Source organism: Camelus ferus, chromosome 14, assembly GCF_009834535.1.
Source record: "Camelus ferus isolate YT-003-E chromosome 14, BCGSAC_Cfer_1.0, whole genome shotgun sequence".
NCBI classification, from domain to species: domain Eukaryota; kingdom Metazoa; phylum Chordata; class Mammalia; order Artiodactyla; family Camelidae; genus Camelus; species Camelus ferus.
This window is the reverse complement of record NC_045709.1, coordinates 39,785,006-39,808,167: the sequence shown is the minus strand read 5'-3', so window position 1 is coordinate 39,808,167 and position 23,162 is coordinate 39,785,006. Positions and strand designations below refer to the sequence as shown.

The 23,162-nt window shown below is 36.2% G+C and overlaps 1 protein-coding gene across 7 annotated transcripts in view; it reads left to right on the top strand.

The window, feature by feature from the left end:
• The window catches only part of GPC5 (glypican 5), a 1,150,604-nt gene that overhangs the window by 370,438 nt on the left and 757,004 nt on the right, over positions 1 to 23,162 (top strand). For all 7 annotated transcript variants that reach the window (XM_032496786.1, XM_032496787.1, XM_032496790.1 and 4 more), the window contains exon 6: positions 16,317 to 16,437. In XM_032496786.1, the coding sequence (XP_032352677.1) occupies positions 16,317 to 16,437 (121 nt within the window). The remainder of the gene's footprint in view (positions 1 to 16,316; positions 16,438 to 23,162) is intronic.

Below are 23,162 nucleotides of genomic sequence, written 5' to 3'. Positions count from 1 at the left end.
TTTCTGTCTAGCCTTAGAAGTCCACAGAATTACTTGCTGCATTCTACTGGTTATAGACGTAATAGGCATGCCCCAATTCAAGGGATGGGGTCACAGATCCATCTCTTGATGAGAAGAATGTCAGCCTATTTTGATGCTGTGTTTAAAACTGCCAGACATGGAGATTATATATGAGACATCTGAAGAGAGACTTGAAAGAGATGAGGAGAAACCATGCTTTGGTGAGAAAAGAGCTTTCCAAAGAGAGAACACAGCTTGTGCAAAAACCCTGAATCAGAAGCATATGAACTTATTCCTAGGACACCACCATGGAAGCCAGTGTGGTTGGAGCATAATGAAGGAGAGGAAGGGTATTCATGGATGATGCCAGAGAAGTGAAGGAGAAGAGGCAGGTTGTGGACAGAGAGCCTTGAGGCCATTGTGAGGACTTTGGATTTCCCTGAGACTGGGATGGGATCTATTGAAAGGTTTTAAGTGGAAAAGTGGCACTATCTGAATTATGTTTAATAAGATCTCTCTGGCCCTTGTGTTAAGAAAAGATGAAGGTGATCAATATCAGAATCTGGGGGTCCATTGTAATAATCAGATGAGGAAAAAGGTGTTGTCTAGACTAGAATGATCATGTTGAGAATGGATCATTTGTGGTCTGAATCTAGATGTTTTCAGCAGAGCCTACCAGAATTTTTAATGCTATCTCTTGAGCTCACTCAATGTTTGATGAGGGATACAGGATGCTCTTCCTTCTCTTTGCCCCCAACAATGCTCAATATCTAGCATTAAAACTTGGAATGTGAAGTGTAATTACATTTATTAAATACTTATTTATTTTCTCTTGCAATTATGCTTTTATGATATTATAGTGTTAAACAATTATAAAATATATAAAATTAACCTTACGGTTAATTGGATCAATTGTTTCAGGATTTTTGGGTCACAACTTCATAATTCTTGAAACTTTAATTTTGGTGATTTTCCCCCAATATGTTCCCATATATCTTTGAGTAAATTATTGCTGGAAGGACAAATCAGTGGAGTATATAGAGATGTTATGTGTTTGCAGTCTACCTTGATACAGATAGACAGGATGCTTTTGGTTATATTCTTGTTATCTTAAAGGCTCCATGTGTTCTAATATATTAACACAGCAGAAGGAAGGTTTAAAGCAAGCCTGATATAATTTATTCTTAAATAACTTTTTTTCTGTCTGTATATTAATAGGATATTTTCTTTATTGTTGAAGTTTTGGAGTTTGACTAGTTTCTGTCTAAATATGGTAAGTCTTCACTGTTTTCCCACCACTACCACTGGAATCTGGTTACTTCTTTTCTTCTTCATATTTAAGTTATATCTTTGATTATTGTTTCAGATCGAAGTGCTCTAGTTTCTTTCTCAGATACACAAATTATTCTTGAGTCAAAACTCCAGTCTCTGGCATTTCCCATCCACAATCTTTTCTATCATTATTTTATCTCTTTCTCTTTCCCTGGGCTCTGATTCAGTTACTGCTTGAGCTTTTCAGTGTTTTAGTTTTCTTCTCCACAGACACCATTGCGGATGGAAATTTTGCTGTTACATTTTAGTTTTCATACAAACCTCCTAAGCTCACCCATCTCTCATTTTGCCATTTGGGCTAATTTTGTCATTGTAATTTTCAGCTCCTGTTTCATAAGTGACCTGCCTTTCTACATACTCTTCAGAGTTAAGTAGTTTAAAGCAATTTTATAAATATTTCTTCTGATTAAAACAATGAACTCTTTTTTAGAGATATTCTCTCTCTGAGTCTTCAATGTGATTATTCCCTTTCTTGTTTTTGCAGGGCGATTTTTAGTGGTGTGTGTTTTCTGTATATTTTCCCCACTCTCTTTACCTGGAAGGTAGTGATATTTATTCCAAATCAGATATTTTAATAAAAAATAAATAGCCGCTTTTCCATCAACTTGTTTGTCTACCTTTGATGGCTGAGACTCTTTTTCAGTCTAAACTGGAGGGGAGTAGGTTGATATCACATCCTTTCAGTAGCCAGCAAGCATTTATTGGAATAGCTCAGCCAGGCTAAGGTGGATGCCTGTCACCATGCTGTCTGGTTCGAGGCACAGGACATATTACAATACTCAGCATGCACACATAGTAGGGGATGGTGGGGAAATGGCAAAAATGAGTACTGTTTGTAAATTGTATATGTTACTGATTTTGGAGTGAGGTTTCTAAAGGAAGGCTGTATTCTATGTGGAACTTAATTTGAAATTCCCTGTTGTCCTGGCACAGGGCACTTGTTTATCAGGAGTTTCCTGTTTTGCTTAATAATTTTTCCCCATTTTTCCTAGACTTCATTAAAATCTTTTTGTACTAAATAGCAAAGCTGTCATGTGGGGAAAGGAAGGGAAAATAGGAAAAGAGGCTGAGTTCTTAATGGAAGTCGAGATGAGGAGGGCAGCCGAAGGGAGACAAGATGCGGGGAAGCCCATACGATTAGGACCTGAGTCACTCAGGATAGAACTTGCTTCCAACACCCAGGCTCCTCCATTGCCTCACCCAGCAAGGCTTTTATTGAGGGAACTCCTCTCCAGGGCCCGGCAGGATCTTGCTGCATCTTGTTCTTTTGTTGTAGCTTCAGTGTCTTATGGAGTCTCCATTAGCCTCTCAAAAAGCGAGACTGGGGCTGCAGAAGAACAACCGCTCAGTCTCAGGGCTCCTGCAGGAGTGACTCAGTGACAGGCTGCGGGGAGCCAGCCATCTCCTTACCTGACTGTTGTCTGGAGGAAATTCCTCCCTCCCAGGAAGTGAAGCAGGGGGAGGAAGATTTAACTCAGTTGTTTCTATAGTTACTCTACATACTGAGGGTCAGTTTTAGTATTCAGTGTTTAAGTTTACGTTGTTTGTTCTGTTTTACCATTTTCTTTCTTTTTGTTTCTAGTGGAAATTTGGCTGAGACTCCATTACAAACTACCATTCACAAACTATTTAAAACTAGACCAAATCAGCAAGAAAATGAGGTCACATGTTCATGGGATTTGTTACCAAATTCAGGAACTTTGAGGAATTTCATAAGGACCAGTTCTGGAAAAGGCAACCTATCTCCTGAAAGTTACTTGCTTTAGTTTTGTATCAGTCATATATTCACTCAGATAACTATGTAGGGAGCTCTCATAGTCCAAGCATTTTGCCAAGTCCTGGAACTATACAGGACGATTCAGACAGACACACTACTTCATCTCAGGACAGCCGAGAATCTCTGTTTCCTTCTGGAATACATGCATCCCAGAAAACAGAGTGTTATCAAGCAATAGTTACAATGAGAGCAAACCATTTAGGGGAGATTCGTTTCCAGTGGCTGCTGTAACAGATGACCAGTAAGTGACTTAAAATCTGTAGAAGTGGAATCTCTAACAGTTTTGGAGGTTGGATGTCTGAAATCAGTGTCACTGGGCTGAAATCAAATTGTCAGTAAGGCCAGACTCCTTCTAATGGTTCTAGGGGAGAACCCATTCCTTGCCTTTTCAAGTATTGGGCATTTTGTGGCAACATCACTCCCATCCCTCCCTGTCTAGTGGACCTATTGCTTTCTCCTTTTACTTCTATTAAAAAACAAACAAAACAAAAACAAAAACAAAAACAAAAAACTCCCTCTGCCTTCCACTTAAAGGGATACACATGATTGTATTTAGGGCCCAAATGGATAATCTAGGGTAATCTCTCTACCTCAAAATGTTTGATTTGATCACACTTGGGAAAACCCTTTTAAAAAGCTTGGTGTAGGTCACAGACATAGAAAACAAACTTATGGTTACCAGGTGGGGATGGAGATGGAAAGGGATAAATTGGAAGTTCAAGATTCACAGATACTAAGTAATATATACAAAATAGATAAACAACAAGTTTATACTGTATAGCACAGGGAACTATATTCAATATCTTATAGTAATTTATGGTGAAAAAGAATATGAAAATGAATATATGTATGTTCTTATATGACTGAAGCATTATACTGTACACGAGAAATTGACACAACATTGTAAACTGACTATACACCTATAAAAATATTTTTTTAAAAGGAGGGAAAGGGTTAGAGCTTTCTGGGCAGGGGGAACAGAGTGTAAACCCTGAAGGACCTTGCAGAAATCATTTAAGTGCCTGAAAGAGAAGCGGTAGAGGGAAAGCACAGAGAGTGAGGGAGAGATTGGCCAAACTTGCCTAGAGGTACAGAATCTCTAGGTCATTGGGACCAGAAACATCCATTCTATCTGGACTCTGCAGGCCCTCAGAAATTTCCTGCACTTTGCATAGGCATATTTTTTCATGTATTGAGTCAGCCAAGTGTGTTCTGAGGATAATCACAGTGACTAAGAATCCGAAAGTCCCTAGGCACATACAGCTCTGTCTGCGGAACTAGGTCCAGCTGTTTTCTGCACAACACAACTGGATTTGCCAAGAAATAGCTGGAGAAGCAATTTTCTCATATCTGCAAGTGGACACAAATTAGATTCCATTACACAAGTGGATTGTTTTCTCAGGACTGTTTAATGGTAGGAATTTGGCTGCGGTGTAGTTAAGATCAGGCGTGGACAGAAAGCTTAGTTGTTTCTCTGCCTTCTCCACCCCCCTCTTCATAATAACTATGATTTGAAACCTAGCAATTTTTATTTTGAGATTCAACAGACCACGAAATGGAATGTTGGACAGAACTTTAAGTTAGGATTGAAGACAGGGTTGAAACTGGATATTAAAACTGATGTGTTGTGCTCAAGTTCTAATTGTTTTCTGTATACTAACAACTTACTACTAGGTTCCTTTCCTTAAGGAAAATTAGTTACAAATCCTTTAGAACTTCAAATCTCTTTTATGGACCCAGGAATTTCACTTTTCACTACTGAAAATAAATGTAAAGAAAGTAAATATAGAAACAGTAGTGTATGTGTAGGTGTCTGTAAGTATATATAAATATTTATTATATGTGTATGCATTATGTGTTCTATACTATATTATTATACTATATATTATATATATATACACACACACATTTTTATCCATTTAGTTCTTATATTATTATGCCTAGATTTCATGAATATCCTAACCAGTTTGTTTGGTATGCCTAAAATAAGAACAGTCAGAAGTATTTATAGCAAAAGCAACAAAATACCGAGCTTTTTGACTTCACTGACTGACTCCCATCCCCAACTCAAAAATACATGGACCACATATCAAAACCATCCAATTCATAGAGTATTGAAGATGGACCTTGTTTAACCTTTGAAAATTGCACCTGTCAAATAGTTTCCTTTATAAAGAAACAAGCTATACATTTCCAAAAGTGAAGGAAGAGAAAAGAAAATGATTCTACTAAGGGTAGGATCAATACATATATTAGAAAATATTTAATTAACTGTCTATCAGTTCAAATATATCTTACCATTATTACTGCCCTTCTCCCTGTAATTGGTGCTTATTTGGAAATTGTTCTTGTTTGCTGTGTAGGATTGTGGAAACAGTTATTCAGACAGGACTCTGCTTTGTGATTTTTCTCAAGTCACTTTGACCCTGAGAATGTTCCACAGTACTTCCACACACTACCCAGAGAATATGTTCTCTGTGAGTGGTGAAATAAAATACCAATTAAACACAAAAATAAATTCAGGGAAATATTAACCATCTGCTCCTCTAAGTTCTCCAAGGCTAAATTGTTCACCAAGTCAGATAACCAGGTCCCAGTAAAAAGCCTACTCAGAACCGTAATATCACTCAGACAGCTTTTAACACAGATTCAAATAACAAAGTGTCATGTGTACTTGCATCTTTGAAAGCTTTGAAATTGCTACTGAAGTTAGTTTTGGCTGTATTGTTCATCTTACTTAAAGACTCATGCATTCTGCTTGAAAGGATAGAGATAACCTAAAAAAAAACGGCTGCCGACATACATCCAGACGCTTTCATTAACTAGTAAGACCTACTATTTGAATTCTGGTTTTCCTTCTGGCCTTCACCGATAAGAGCCTTAATGGCTAAGTTTTAGACTGAAGAGTGGTGTCTCCTTCCTAGGTCTCCTAATATAATTGTCACCCCCTTCCCTTCATTATTCTGTCATTTTGCCCTTGTGTTGCAGTATCTGTGCCCTTTATTAAGCCATCTGAAAGACTTTTCTGGAAATATACAGTACATAGGTACAAAATGATGAAATAAACGTAGATCTCCTTCATTCGTTTTAAAAGATGCTTGGGTTAGACTAGATGACCTTTAAGGTCCTTTTCAGCTCCAAATTTATGTTTCTGTCACCAAAGACATACAGAAAAATCTATTAGGCTATAGGCCAAGAGATGAATGCCAAGTACTGTATTCCTGGTATAGGCATATTTCTTCTTGAAAACAGAGTGTTGGATTCGGCAACCTGCTCAGGGCCCTCATGGTCTTTTGGCGATAAAACAAGTGAACTGACTGCTGAAAAGAGAAAATAAAAAACTCAGTTAAAATACTTTTTCACTTTTAAGTATCAACAAAATATAAGAAACAGAAAAGAGAAGAGCTTAATTATTTCTTTTGAGGCATTTTTAGAAATTTGAACAACTGAGATTCGCTTAATGAGTATAGCTAATTTAATGAAATTAGTCACATTTAAAATATTGTCACAGTCTTGCTACCACATTAGCATTAAGTGTGATCAAAATTTATTCCGTGTGCTTGTATGGGTCCCCAAAGCATCAGCCGTCAACACCTTCATAATAAACTAGACTTTCAAAGCTTCAGGAAACTTACATTCAGAGCAGGTGTTTGGGCCCCTGCTTCAGAGAAGAACAAATCATTTTTTAAGGTATATTTTCTATTTATTTGAATTTAGAAGATAGGAAATTATTGATTGCATTATTTGCTATGCTAGGAAGATAAAAGCCATTGAAAATAAAGGAAATGCTAGTCATTGTGTACTGAAAGTTTCCAAAAAGCTGATTAAAGTATGTTCCGTAAGGTTACCTGGTTAATCATGGAAAAATAAATGGAAAAACTCCAGCTAAAATTTAAGAGAGGTGTTTGTGAAATATAAATATTATAGTAAATAAAATCTTCCTTGAGAAAAACAGAGTATGACTGCAATGAGAGCAGCTTATATATGTCTATTGACTAATTGAAATGCATGGAAAAATTTGTTTTCATTTGTGCAGCTTCCAATTTCTTTACAGTGCTCTGCGTAGTGGTGTCATAGTGTCTCCCCCAAATTCATGCCTGCCTGGAAGCTCAGAATAGGACCTTGTTTGGAAATAGATCTTTGAAAAAGTAACGAGGTAAGAGTTGAAATGAGGTCATCCTAGGTTAGCATGGGCTCTAAATCCAGTGTGTCCTTATAAGTGACAGAAAGGGACACACAGATGCATGGAGGAGGTTATGTGAAAATGGAGACAGAGATTGGAGTAATGCAGCTATAAGCCAGAGAATGCCAAGGACTTTTGGATGCTACCGGAAGCTAGGAAGAGGCCAGGAAGAACTCTTCCCTAGGGGCTGCAGTGGGAGTGTAGCCTCTGCATGGTGTGTTGGTAATCCCAGAATTACTGTATCTTGCAATTAATTTTAAAGTATTTTTAATGCAGTTGGTAGTTTCTTCTTTGAAGTTTTATGGATGTTGGTATCAATTACATTTGGCAAACAATATTTAAAAAGGGATATAATATTCTAGGAACTTAAAAAAATTTTAATGTCTTTAATAAAGTTTGGTTACATGAAACTTATTCCCCAAATCTTTTTTTTTTTTAATTTTTATTTCTCAGAGTGAGAAGGGGCATCATCCCACTTCACATTTTATTATAAACAGCGTAATGTTTCAGTCATACATATGCATACATATGTTCATTCTCATATTTCTTTTTCATTGTAGATTACAAGATACTGAATATAGTTCCCAGTGCTACGCAGAAGACACTTACTGTTTATCTATTTTGTATATGGTAGTTAGTATCTGCAAATCTCGTACTCCCAAATTATCCCTTCCCACCTCCTTTCCTCCCTTAACCATAAGTTTGTTTTCTATGTCTGTGAGTCTTTTTCTGTTTTGTAAATAAGTTCATCTGTGACTTTTTTTTTTAAGATTCCACATATGAGTGATATGGTATTTTTCTTTCTCTTTCTGGCTTACTTCCCTTAGAATGACAACCTCCAGGTCCATCCATGTTGCTGCAAATGGCACTAATTTTTATGGCTGAGTAACATTCCATTGTATAAATCTACAACAACTTCTTTATCCAGTTATTGTCAATGGACATTTAGGTTGTTTCCATGCCTTGGCTATTGTAAATAGTGCTGCTATGAACATTGGGGTGCATGTATCTTTTTGAATTAGAGTCCCTTCTGGATATATGCCCAGGAGTGGGATTGCTGGATCATATGATAAGTCTATTTTTATTTTTTTGAGGAATCTCCATGCTGTTTTCCATAATGGCTGCACCAAACTGCATTTCCACCAACAGTGTAGGAGGGTTCCCTTTTCTCTACATCCTCTCCAGCATTTGTGAACTTTTTAATGATGGCCATTCTGACTGGTATGAGGTGATACCTCATTGTAGTCTTGATTTGCATTTCTCTGATAATTAGCTATATTGAGCATTTTTTTCATGTGCATATTGGCCATTTGTATGTCTTCATTGGAGAATTGCTTGTTTAGGTTTTCTGTCCATTTTTAGATTGGGTTATTTGTTTTTTCACACCATATTAAGTCACACCATACACAAAAATAAAATGGCTTAAAGACTTAAACATAGGACAAGACACTGTAAACCTCCTAGAAGAAGCATAGGCAAAATGTTTTCTGGCATAAATCTTAGCAATATTCTCCTAGGACAGTCTAACCAGACAATAGAATAAAAGCAAAAATAAACAAATGGGACTTAATTAAACTTATAAACATTTGCACAGCAAAGGAAACCACAAGCAAGACAAAAAAGACAACCTACGAAATGGAAGAAAATATTTGCAAGTGATGCAACTGTCAAGGGCTTAATTTCCAGAATATATAAAGCATAAATCATTTTGACTCATTTTTTGGCTCAAAATATTTAATTTATGAGTACTCAGATAATAGTTATCCCCTAAATAATATTTTACTTTCATATATTGATAGCAAATGGTGAAGTGAGACAAAATCAGTGGAACATGGTAATTATCTATCATCACAAATCCATGAAAAATAGCCTGTATCTTATGGACAAGAGTTTAATTTTGAAATGTGTGCATTGGAAAATGGAAGTTGGTATAACATTTCATAGTGCATATAACAGTATGCACAATTGATTATAGTTAGAACTGATCATCTGGAATTTGACAGTTACTTTGAATCAAATGAGGCTAATTATAATATAAGCCAAATATTTATTACGTATTTGCTTTGAATTTTTAATTAAAAAATTTAAGACTATAAAGTTAAAGCTTTGCTATAATTAAGGTATTTATCCTTTCTTGGTAAGACTGGGGATGGAGTTAGGAGAAGGCTAAGGAAAGTACTATTTTTTTTTTTTTTTACATAAGGGGAACTTTATTTTAATACATTTTTTATTAGGTAACATTTGCTGAAATGAAAGCTTCCTAGACACCACTGACTTGATGTGCACAATCACTAGTGTTTTATGTGGAATTATCCTTTCAGGTTCACACAGCTGCTTAATGTAGAACATCATGAAAGGGCTTCCCTGTGATTCACCTGGCTAAACAGACAAGCACAAATTGATGCCCTGCTAATTGAAGACTTAGGGTGAAGATTGATAAATACCCATTTTTTCATGAGATCTTGTTTTCTAACTCTCTCTAAACATGTTCTTATTATTGTATCTTGCAACTAAATTTACTTTTTGATGCAGTTGGTAGCTTCATATCTGAATATTAATGTTGGTGTCAACTACATTTGGAAAACAATACAAAACAGCTGAATAAGATTCTCGGAACTTTTTGGATTTTGTAATATCTCTGATAGAAGATTGGTAAAATGAAATTTATATAAAGTTATATTGTAGTGATCTGCTCAAAACTCCTTGTTGGTTGCTGTGCAAAGCATGACATTACCATATTAGAATAACGCTAATGAGTGTTTTCTATAAGACGTTACAAACTGTGATATCCTTAGTAGGAAATTAGTGATATATAAGTAATAATAAACCCATAATTAGGCCTCTATCAATTCTATTTATTTTGAATTCATTATTTAAGCTCAGAAACTTAGATTTCCAATTGAGACATTATTTATCTGTAATTAAAAAGCCAAATAAATGGTACAGATTAACTTAAAAATAGTTTGTGGTTCAACAATTGAAGAGAGTGGAATCACAAAAGGTTCAGTCATTTTGAATTGATTCTACAGATGTCTCCATTCTCTAAATCCCCTGTAAGCCTCTTACCTACCATGAGAGGTTATTCTCAGAAACCTGGAGCATAAAATCAATCATATGACTCCTCTCTGTTCTGAGAGTCCAAAGATTAAGACCTTCCCTGTCAAGGAAAAGGGCCATATAGTAGGTGCATGTCCACAAAACCACATTGTGGTACCCAGTGGCACCCACGTATTTGAGGAAAAGTTATGAAAAACAGATCTCTAGGACCTACTTTACATTTGCTACCAGAACCAAGAAGGGAGGCCCAGAAATGGCTTGAAAGAAAGAGTTTTCTTGAGGAAAAGGTTCACTGACGACTGCCTACAGCTTCACAGACCTCCTGTTAATCTGAGATAGCAACATATTTACCAGTCAAAGATGCCTCCTAAAATTAGAAGACTCAAAACCCTGGAAACAGAAGGAATTTTAATATACAATCACCTAACCAAGTCATGCAAAGAAGTAATAAAGAAACAAACAAAAAATCTACTGCTGTTACTACTGTTACTGGCATCACCACCACCACCAACATGGTCCCCATTCTCAATCTTGAATCTCTAACAAAGATGGCAGTAATGGTAAAGAGAGAAAGCCCCTGATAGGGGTTTTCCTCATCGCTTATCAGTGATAATATCCTTATATCTTGTCCCCATGAAGTTGTCAAAGACTTCTAAGACAGACCACTTTAAATGATTTGTAAAGAATCCCAGGGTCAGATTCATATATTTTCCACCTGAAACTGTGCATATCAAAATACCATGCTTTTGATATGAATCTGAAACAAAGTCTATTGCATTTTCAGTGAAATGAAATTAATATCAGCCAAGGGGGTGCATGGCGTGAGTTTCAAATAAGAAATGTCGGTAAAGTCAGGAGAAATGACTTCCTATTGACATACTGTGTATAGATTTATTAGCCCTTCTTTTTAATGTTTTATATGTTGAACACAAAGAGAACTGGAGCCTTGTTAATCATCATTTGGAAACATTTTATAAGAATAAATATGTCTGTGCTTGCCTTTTCTCCATGTTAATGAAAAACAAGTCATACTTGGGGAGTGAGTATTCCTATTAACCTGCTGTCATCCATTACCAGACCTACTCAGAAGGAATGGTGGGTCTATTACTTCTCTAACAAAAAAATTGCCTCCTTTTTGTGTGTGTTTTGTTCCCTCCTTCTCATTGAAATATGAGCAATTCTTCGAGTTGAGAAACCTCTGTAGGGATCCTTGAAATGTTTTATCCATTGCTTGTACATTTAGGAGGAGAACGAGTGATTAATGATTTATTAAAATTTCATAATGAGCAAAACTCAAAAAAAAAGTCTTTGTAAGAAAAACTTCTATTTGATTTAGAAACCATATTTCTGCATGCAAATTAAGGTCTGCAGTGAATTTTTATGTCAAACTAGGATCCTAAATTACTCATTTAGTGATGACAAAATCATTTAGCCCATGTTAAAAATACCTATGTTGCTATTTTATTTATACATTGCTCAATGCAAATTTGTCTGTTGTATATACAGTAAGAAAAAGAGCACAAGAAGTTTTTAATGTAAATGTTTTGTTTAGGTTGAGAATACATGCATATAGTGAAGTATCCAAATATTAACTATGCAGTTAAATTTTTTTTTTTAATATGGAATGATCACTCCTGTGTAATCTGGCTGCAAACCAAGAAACACATTGTTAGGACCCTAGAAACTCCCTTCAACCTTCTGGACACTCTTTCCCTGAGTAGTACTTATGGTGATTTGGAACATCATTGGTTAGTTTGAAACTTTTAATATGTGGAATCATAGAGTATGTTCCATATCTTGTTTCTTTCTTTCATCTAGCTTATAAGATTTTGAGTATAAGATTTTGAGTATAATTGTTTATATTTTCTTGAAGTATAGCCAGTTTACAATGTTGTGTCAATTTCTGGTGACAGCATAATGCTTCAGTCATACATGAACATACATATATTCATTTTCATATTATTTTTCACAAATTACTGCAAGATATTGATTATTGTCTCTTGTGCTATGCAGTATAACCTGTTGTTTTATCTGTTTTATGTATGTTAGATAGTATCTGCAAATCTCGAACTCCCAATTTATCCCTTCCCACCCCTTACCCCACCTGGTAGTCCTAAATTTGTTTTCTGTGTGAGTCTGTTTCTGTTTTGTAAATAAGTTTGTCTTTTTTTTTTTTTTTTGATTCCACATCTAAGTGATATCATATGGTATTTTTCTTTCTTTTTCTGGCTTACTTCAGTAAGAATGACAATCTCCAGGTCCAGCTATGTTGCTGCAAGTGGTATTATTTTATTCTTTCTTATGGCTGAGTAGTATTCCATTGTATAAATATACCACAGCTTCTTTATCCAATCATCTGTTGATGGATATTTAGGTTGTTTCCATGTCTTGGCTGTTGTAACTAGTGCTGCTATGAATATTGGGGTGCATGTATCTTTTTGAATTATGGTTCCCTCTGGATATATGTCTAGGAGTGGGATTGCTGAATCACATGGTAACTCTAAGTTTAGTCTTTTGAGGAATCTCCATACTGTTTTCCATAATGACTGCACCAAACTGCATTCCCAGTTTTAATTCATTTATTCTCACAGCTATATAGTATGTCATTATGTAACTGTTCTACCATTTATTTAACCCAGTCAATGTTTATGGACATTTGGATTGTGTCTAATTTGGGTCTAATTTGCATAATATTTCTCTGAACATTCTTATACCTGTCTTTTGGTGAACATTGTCAAGTATATACCTGGGGTCACAGGATATATTTAGCCTTGGCATACATGTCAAATAGTGGTTTATAGAAGTTTAAACTTCCATTCACAAAGAGAGAGGGTTCCAATTGCCACATCCTTGCCAACACTTAGTTTCATCTATCTTATTCATTTATATCATTCTGGTGTGTGTGTACCACTATTGCAACGTGGTTCTTCTTAACCTTACAAAAGCAAAGAAGAGTAACTAATTTTATTAAAGTATGTTTCACGTGAAGTATCTTAAATGCCCTGCTTTACAGTATTTTTTCTTATTTAAATGATACAAAAGAATAGTGATTTTGAACTATTCAATACTATATTAGCTTGGAATGAGACTTTAGCTAAATTGTAATTCTGATAAATTTTATCTGTGTTAATATCTGTGATCATTAAGAACAACAACAACCAAAAGAGCAATTCTTCAGACTAATGTGAAGTGATACTCCTGAATTTTAAAAGAAAGTTTCATGGTCTGTAAATAAACCAAGACATGTACCAAGTAATCATTTATTTAAAATTAAGAGAGGAATTTCAGCTTCCATTGCTGTAGTTCTAGAGAAACATAGGAAAATCTGAAGGCAAACTTTCAGTCTACTAGTTTCTTTTCACCTTGCCAGCAACGGTTATTTCACCCTTTAGCTAGTAATATACAACTGATTTTTGAAGAGATTTTTCAGGAAAATAGTAATCCCCTTTTGATTATAAGTAATGAATTCTTGAAATGATGTAGTTATAGTAAAAAAAAAAAAAAAAAAGAAAGAAAACAACTAAACACAAAACAACTAAAAAAACAAACAAAAAATACTTTGCACCAAACTAATTGTATCTCTATTTTGTAGTAGGTGGTTTCAGGAGTTTTCATTCCTAGTTATTGAGTGATTGTATTTGGAGCTCACAGTCCCTAGGTTCATATCCATGCTTTCCACTTAACCACAGTGTTCCCTTGGGAGAGTTACTTAACCTATTCAGATATTAGATCCCTAGTCTGTAGAATGGGAATAATTATGGTACAGATATTATATTGTTTATTGGTCTGAGTCCTCCAAGAAGCAGATGCCAAAAAGAGGTGAAACACAAGGGGATTACCTTAAGGGAAGTACCTACAAGAGAAAATGGGAAGGAAACTGAGAAAGGCTGGAAGAGCTGTTGGCCATAAAGCAAGTGTGACCCAGAGTGAAGGAGAGAGGAAAGGAAAGTTGAGTGAGTGGAAGCATTCTGGCAGGGTGTGCAGTCAAGGAGGGGTTTGCAAGAGCTGCAGGAAATCCTGAGCCAAAATTGGCCATTGGGGGAACCCCTTGTCTTCCAGCGATGTATTATATTTAGTGTCTCTGCTGCAGTCAGTCATTGGTTGGGGACGATGCAGAAATAGACTTCAGGGGCAAGCAGTGGGTACCCTTGGTCAGTTACATCCCCTGTATTTTGAGATCTATGAGGCATGTTCTCAGGGCTACAGCAAATGGTCATCATGGAGATGAACTGACAAACTCCAAATAAAGTAATGAAAACAATGCCTGGATCATAGACATGCTTTATCCATTTATTTATTCACATTATTCATTGTTATTGTTAATAATCAACACACTAATAAAGGAGCCACATGTGCAATAAGCTCAAAATATTTGGAAGAAAAATATAACAGTGCTGCAGAGAAGTTAAGAGAAGCCTAATATTTATAGTTTACTTGTTTCTAACTAAAGAATATTAATACACATTAATAATTGTTTTCCTTCTATTTGTTATTGGTATATATTGCCAAATCCCTAACTTATACTGGAATACCTAACTCTAAACCCCTCCGTTTCTGCATACATAAATGGGTTTGAAGTTGTTTTAAAAGTTGAAAAAGACTTATTATTGGGACTAACTGGATACTCTTTGAAACTCCTTTTGTTTGGCATTATTCTCAACAGAGGAACCTCCTTTTATCTTTTCAAGTAGTTTCCATTACTGTAGAAAAATCAGAGGGTGCACGTGGATAACTGTGATACTCTGCTCAAATACAGAGAAGGAGTATGACATTACAATAATGTGAAATGCTTCCTGAAAAGTCTCTGAGGCCACTTTATTATGAGACTTTAATGTAAGCAAGCATATTACTCAGAGGAGAGTCTTAAACAGAGAGGGGATAGAATCTCCAGGGCATGGCCTCCCATCTCTGACTTTCCCCCATTCGTTCTCTCCCTTCGTAAATAAAAGCCTGGTTATTCTTCCTCGTGTGTGTTACTCATATGCCTTTGCCATTTCCCCCGCTGGAATGTCACCTTTTGCTCTGGAGAGCACATCAATACATCATCCAAGTCCTTAGTACTTCAAGCGCTACCTCAAGCTATAAATTCTCCTTTAGTAAGTGTTTTGGTCCAAATAGACTTCTCCATGTGCTCAGTGTTTACTGCTTGTGCGAACTCTGCCTCTCACCAGCAGACACTTCCCTTCTAGCCACCCCTATTGCATTACTGAACATCTTCTTCACTTCCAGGGTTGTGCTGTAACTGTTCACTTGCCTTTAGGCTGCACCACACTGTCAGGAAAATAAGGATAATTATATTTCTGGAATCTAACAAGAACTTTTAAATATAATAAAATGTAATGAATGAATGCCTGAGTGAACAAGTTAATTAATACATTATATTCCCAGGTATATAATGAACATTGTGAGGACAAGAATTATACCTCCTTATAATCCTAGTCACTTAGTATAGGACTGGAATATAGGAAGAAAGCACCTAATACATCTTTGTGACTGATGAATCTAAATAGTTGTCTGAATACTAAGTTGACATTATATGACACATATATATGTTTTTTTTCTTTTATAGTCCAATATGTTAAAAAAGTGTGATTCATCTAAGTACTGTATAAAATGAAATAAATTGACCCAGATAATATAGATTCAGACATATGTGTAATTCAGCAAGAATTGGTAACACAATGAGATGTGTATTAACTCTTTCTAGTATATTAGAGAGTAGTATTAAAAACACAATTTTTGGTTGAGTCTTTTGAGAGACTAACAAGAGAATAGTCCGTATTTGCAAGCTAAGCATTTTATCAGGAATAAACTTTGCAGCTGTGCCAGGTTCTGTCCAAGAAAAAATACATTGTGGAATACTCTTAAAGGAGAGAAATTCTGAGCTCAAATCTGTTGAAATAGTTGTGTCAGATAATACTCTGACCAGGTTATTAAGTCACATATCTTTGACTTTTCACTTTGTAGCTATACTCAACGTGTGGTTGGAAATGGAATCAAAGCCCAGTCTGGAAATCCTGAAGTCAAAGTCAAGGGAACGGATCCGGTGATAAATCAGATTATTGATAAACTGAAGCATGTTATTCAGGTAAGTGCCGATGCTCTATTTATTGGGATACTCAGTGGTAAAGAAGATGCGATAACTTTACATTATATGTGCTAAATCTGTTAATCCTATCTGATAATCCTACCTAAAATTGAGTATTGGATTAAATTATTTGTATCTAGAGTTTTGGAAATGTTTGGCTGAGCTATTTTCATATACAGTCAATGTGCAGCAGTATTTTAATGGATGGAAAATATGTATCTGTACAAAGGATTCACAGCCCCTGGATTTCGGTACATAGTGAGAGTCTTAGGATAAGCTTTATCCCCAGTGAATAAGCTTTAAACATGGGAACTACTGTGATCATTAAAGAAAACACCTAGAAGAGCCTGGAAGATGCCAAAGTCACCTTCCAGGCAACTCTCTGAGCTTTGCTATGATGGTTTTTGCTGCATTGTCATGAAAGGTAAGTCATAAATGAATCACATACATTTCTTGTGTTTACTTCCTACATCACCTTTTACATGTTACCTAATGATTGTTTATGAAACCCTTCTGTTTTATGTTGAATAAGATTATTTAATTGAGTATACACTACTGTTTTTAATACATGGCACATGAAGGTATCTATCAATGGAATATTCCATCAAACTATTTGATTAAAGCCAAATATTATGTTGCATGTTGTGAAACCACCCTCCATTCTGCATCCATTGGGGCTTGTGGGAATAAGGACTATTTTTTAACTTACTAGTCATTTTATAACAATTTATCTGTGCATATATATTTTTTCTAAGCAAAGCTTTGTAGGGATAGTTGGTATTTACCTCTAGTGTTCTATGTCAGAAACTATACCTAAACATGGTGCTGAGTTTTATTGATATCAATCTAGAGGCATTGGTATGCTTCTCATAATTGTTCTGCAAAACTTAAGTGTATGCGGGGCCAGTTCCTAGGGTTCTGTTTTTACAAGCGTCTCTACATCTTGAGCAAATGATGTATAAGCAAGATGTGGTGGCTTGTGTTCAGTACCTAGATTTCTCCCTTCTAGGAAGCAGTAATGTTTACTTTGCTTATTCTATGACTGGTCCATTGGGGAAACAAGGCTGTTACCTTGGGTAACAGAACAATACGTTCCACTGAGAAAAGTATAAGAGAAAATTGGTGCCATGCTTATGAGTGAGTTAAACCTGGCAACATCTAGTGAGTGAAACCAGTTCCCTCAAAGAGGCACCTCCAAGGTAATGTCAGTAGATGCCTTATGCTGCTAATGGGCCAAGTGCCGAGAAGTTCCTTGGAACCGAGTTGCTTGGGATTGGGTCAGGAACTAAAGAGACAGTGCAGGAGGGATCAGAGTGAGCGATACAAGCTGGACTGGAGCCTCGGGCAGCATGGCTGAGGTCATCGTGGAGAAAGCCTGAAGCAATGATGGATAAGGACTACTGGGGTGGAGGTGAGATGTGTTAACTCAGCTCTGAGTCACCATGGCTCGGGGACTTCAGCAGCCACCAATATTATCTGCAACTGGAGCAACAAATACCTTGGTCCAGGTGGCATTTCACAGCATCATGAGCTAATATGGTGTGTAGATCTAGATTCTTCAGAAACTCTAGGGTACAATTGACCATAAAATCAGAAGATCTTTGATATAAATTGGTTACTCTCATCAAGACACAGCAAAATCTTAGTGGTCTCCAAAGTCGGGTAAGCATTCCCCAGAGAGTGCGTAAGTTGGCCCACTAGAGGGCAGGAAGGAAATATAGATCTTCAATGTATATTTGTTCTATCTCATGCTTTTCATCTTTTTTTTTTTTTTTTTTTTTTTTGGTTGTAGAAAGGAGTATAAAATATGTAACCCTGCAAGGGCACACACACATCTTTTAGAGATACATACACTTATGTGTTGAGTGGGTGTGTGTTCAGACTGTTTAAATTGTGTGTGTGTGTATATATATATGATGAAAACAGATGGAAAACCCTATTATAGGTAATAAGGATGGAGCTGCTATATAAAAAAGAGAACACAGATTTAAGAAAACGTGTTCTCAAAGAAATAGGTAGATACTCAAAATGTAGAGTTTATTAAAAATTCCTCCAAGGAGTGTTCACTGATCTGTTGCCCATTCAGCGTAACATTTCACCCTTCTTGCTTCATAGGTTCCAAAGCCATATCCTTTTCAAGGTGGCAGAGGGAAATAATTCCACTTTTTTAGCAGCTGTGTTAAATTGAGTCCCACTCTTCCTTCTGCATATTAGTGTGCAGACCTCCAATTATTCATGGTTAAATTTCATTCTAGAGTTGCAAGAGAATATCATATAAAATGCTACCTTTGAGGTCTATCTTTTTAAAGTCTACTAGGGTGATATGATTGAAATTTAGATTTTTATAGAAGATAGCAGAAAGCCATATTTTGTACAAGTGTCACCAAAATATTCACCTTTAGTGTCTTAGAACATGTACTTCCCTGAGACAGCTCTCCTGGAGACGAAGAGAATGTTTTGATTTTGCCAGACTTCTGAACGCCAATGATACGTGTGTCTGCTGGCAGAGGTTCCTGTTGTGCTGTAGTATCAAGGGGCAGTTAAAAGGACCCGCCACAACGTCAGTTCTGAAAAGGTTCAGAACAATGTCTTCTGTAAGTGAGAATTTGTTAATTTTGGAGTAAGGGTGGGACAAGGGAGGAAGTAGAGGCATGAACGAATTTCAGAATCTAATCTCTAGATTTAGGTGATCAATTCTTTGTGTTTAGGTAAAAGCTTAGTTTGTTTTTTATTGTAATGGATATTAAATGCATTTGTTAACAGTATACTATGAAAATGCTGTCTCTCATCATGGGGATAAGCAATCGTTCCTCTTTCCTTTTTTCCTATGTGTAAGTATATGGGAATAGTTCAGCCATATTTATTAGCAAAAAATATCTCTGTATGTTAGCTCCCAAACACCTTTCCTTTCAGCTGCTGTTGAACAAACCTCATTTTCTACCCTATAATGTCTGCAATTAGAGTTGTTAAACAACTGGGGAGGGATTTTACTTTGAAAATGCTACTTGGTCAATGTCTTAATAAGTAGTTTATTCAGAATATTCAACTAATACTTATCGAGTTCCCACTCTGGTCCCGGTTCTGCACAAGGCATTGAGGTTAAATTAGTGAACAAAGAGGTACAACCCTGCTCTCATGGGATTTATGTTCTAAGAAAAATGAAAGTGCAATGTCTGTATCTGACCTATGTTGATGAATCAAGAAAACGAAACAGGAAGAGGTCGGAAAAGGTTCTCAAGAAGAGTGTGCCAGTGGTGGCCACTCAAAGTGGGGTGCTGACTGGGGTTGATACTGAATGGTGAGTCATAGGAAAGGAAGGAGGACTCAGGAAAATCTGGGAGAACTGGGTTTGAGGCAGAAGAGATAATACATTCAAGGATGTGTGGCAGGAATGGGTTTATTGAATTCAGAAAACAAACTGAAGACCATGTGGCTGGAGTGGAATGAGGTCACGGGAGAGACAAACATGAACTGATAGACTCTGATGGGGAGTTTTGATTTTATCCAAAGTGGGAAAGGAAACCACTTAAAGGCTTTAGGCATAGAATTATACATTAATGTTTTATAAAGATAATTTTGGCTTTAGTGTGGAAAATGGACCCTGAAGAACAAGAGCAGAAAAAGAAAGTAACATGGAGAAAATCATGGGGGGACTGGGACTAGAATTAGAAGAGTGGATAACGTAAGAAGTAGATGGATTTGGATAAACATGGGGAGTGGAGTTATCAGGAATTGTTGATGGATTAGAAATTGGGGCAAGAGAAAGAGAGAAAAAAGACAGTAACTAGGCTTGGTGGGATTATAGTGTCATTGAGTGAAAAAAGGAATTCTGGGAGTGGAGCGGGTGTGGGGTGTGTTTGTTGGGGTTAACTAGAAATTAATAAAAGAATGGTTCTGTTAAACTTGCGATGCCTGTTAGACATCCAAGAGGAGTGCCTGGAATTCATCAACAACCCTAGGGTTGGAGGTGCACACTTGGGCGCATGCATCAGTATAAGTCACGAGACTGCATGAGCTTGCTACCTTCTTGTTAGAGAATAAATTCACACCAAAACTATTAGAGAAGAATATAAAACAGCAGAATTTTATGAAAAATGTATACTGTAAAAAAGTCTATGAATTGAGAAATTTATTTGACGTACGTGGTACCTTGCAGATACTTAGAGAGTTGATCTTCAACAGACAAGATATTTGGTAACATTAACTTTTTCTTACTGAATAATAATGTGTCTGTGATAAGAAACCAACTATTATTATTTTAGGAAGTTTTACAAAAAGAGTAGAAAATAAATGTTCTACCACTTACTAAACAACAAGCAAGCCCCAGGAAATAAGCCTTCTAGATTTTTTTTGTTACTTATATATACATATAAATAGATCAATATTTTGACATTTTTTATCAAAGAGTACCGTTGGTTTTGTGTCCCAGACTACTCACCTACCAACACATAAATTCATTTCCACGCATTAAATATTCTGCAATATGGTTGCTAGTGCCTGAACATTATTCTCTCATATGAAAGGACTATAATTTTATTTAACCCAAGCACCTTGAATTGGATATTTAGTTTATTACCAATTTTCAGGATAGTAAAGACCACTAATAGGCATATGCCCTAGACATAAATCTTTTCACAACTTTTCTCTCCTGTGATAAATTTCTAGATGCTGTAACCAAGAACCTGTTCCTTCATGATTTTAAGTATTTTGATACATATTGCTAAATTTTTCTCCCGGAAAATTCTGGGAATTTATATGTGAGGCACACTGTGTGTGTCCGCTTTCCCTGCATATTGAATGTGTAGGTGGCAGCGTGGCTGTGACCACATGTGGCGGGGAGGGAACTTCATCGGATTCTAGGGACCCAAGTAGCTGTCCTTTAGTAATGTTTGTCTGAGCTGGTGTCACCAGGGGGTACTCCAAGTATGGCCAAATATGGCCAAAATAAATATTTTCAAGACCTTCTAGGGAAAGGTCACATCAAAAACAGCTTTATTTTATTTATTTATTTTTTTGATGGTTTAGGACAAGCCCTACGTTTAAGTCCTGCCAAGAAAAAAAAATGCCGAGAAAATATGATATAAACGGGTAACGTTGGATTATAGCTTGGTCCTCAGGGAATATCTCAGGCACTTTAAAGTCTCCTTGCTGCCTCTGCAAGTCCTTATGAATTGGAAACAGGGACCTCGGAGAAAAGAGGGACTTTTTCCCCAGCTCTCCTCCATCTGTGATTCTGGCATCATTCTCTAGACAAGCCACCCGTACAAGCCTTCAGAGACACTTCCCAGCAGTTTCCTACATTCCAGAGCTTGTGCTTGAGGTGGATATTGCTTGTACCTTTGAAAACTACCCGTGATGAATATAGTGTAGCCATTAGCCTTCCAGGGAGGAATTGTCTAAAGGAGGAATTTTCAAAGGTTAACCTGAACTTTCTTGGCTGTTTACACCAGCCTGAATTGCCCTTTGATCGGAGACTGGACACAGCCCTTGATTCCTCTTAGTCTATCTGACAGAGGAAGTGTGTAAGCATTTTAATTCAGGTTTTTCTCTCCTAGCCAACTTATTTTGAAACTTCTTGTTCATATTGACAAAGTTTGTTTAGGGCGAAGTTATCAGCAAGGAAGTCACAAGTTATGCAGCAGTCTGTCTTTAAGCATTAAATAACATATATTATTTTTCAAAGAAAATGGTATCAGCCTAACTGCTGAACACTGGTAGTTGTGGACGAAGGTAACCCACTGCTTAGCAATTACTTCACCTACTTTCAATATATGAAACATAAAAAGTAATATCACAGCAATTTTCTATAATTCTTTTATTGCAAAACCAATAAACATTACAGTGTTGTTAAAAGCAATAGTTTTAAGTAACATTTTATTTCATCTAACAATTCCAATATGTATAAGATATTATTGGTTTCTATTAAATATCCATTTTTAGAGAAAGACTAAAACTTCTTTAGAAAAATGTCTTCATGTATAAAATAAATTTGATTTTTTAAATGTGAGGAAAAGCAGTAATCATAACCATTTGCAGGGGGAGGGTATAGCTCAACTGGTAGAGTGCGTGCTTAGCATGCATGAGGTCCTGGGTTCAGTACCCAGTACTTCCATTAAAAAACAATTAAATAAATAAAACTAATTACCTACCCTTCCCCAAAAAATCATAACCATTTGCTTTAAATCACAAAATATGATATGTATTTCAGTAATCACAACCTACTAGGTTCAAGCAGAGATGAGAGACTCTTATTTTATGTAGAAAAAGATTGTGTTAAACTGCCTCTTTTCTTTTTTCTTATTCTGTTCCTAGGATACCAGGATGATAAATAGTAACTTTATAGCTCTGATAGACTGAAATGAGGTCCTAATTGAAATTTCAGTGGATAGTTACAAGGTTAGTGTTTATAAAAAAGAAAATACACAGGATTTTAAAAAGATATGAGTATCTCAATATCTCTAATTCCAAAACCTGTCCAAGCTTTTTTCATTAAATCATTTACTATAAAACAAATTTTAGAAACTTTTTCCTATTGTTAATAGCTTACAACAGTAATGAAGAACCAGTCAATTGTAACTGATTGGTCAATTCCTAATTGCGAACTCTTTGAGCATGAATTGCCAGCTGACGCTATGAACTTCCTCCACCTCTACCAACTCCTTTCGTTGCTCAGGGAATCACTACAGCCCCCTGATGCCTTCCCCCCAGTCTCCACTATACATTAA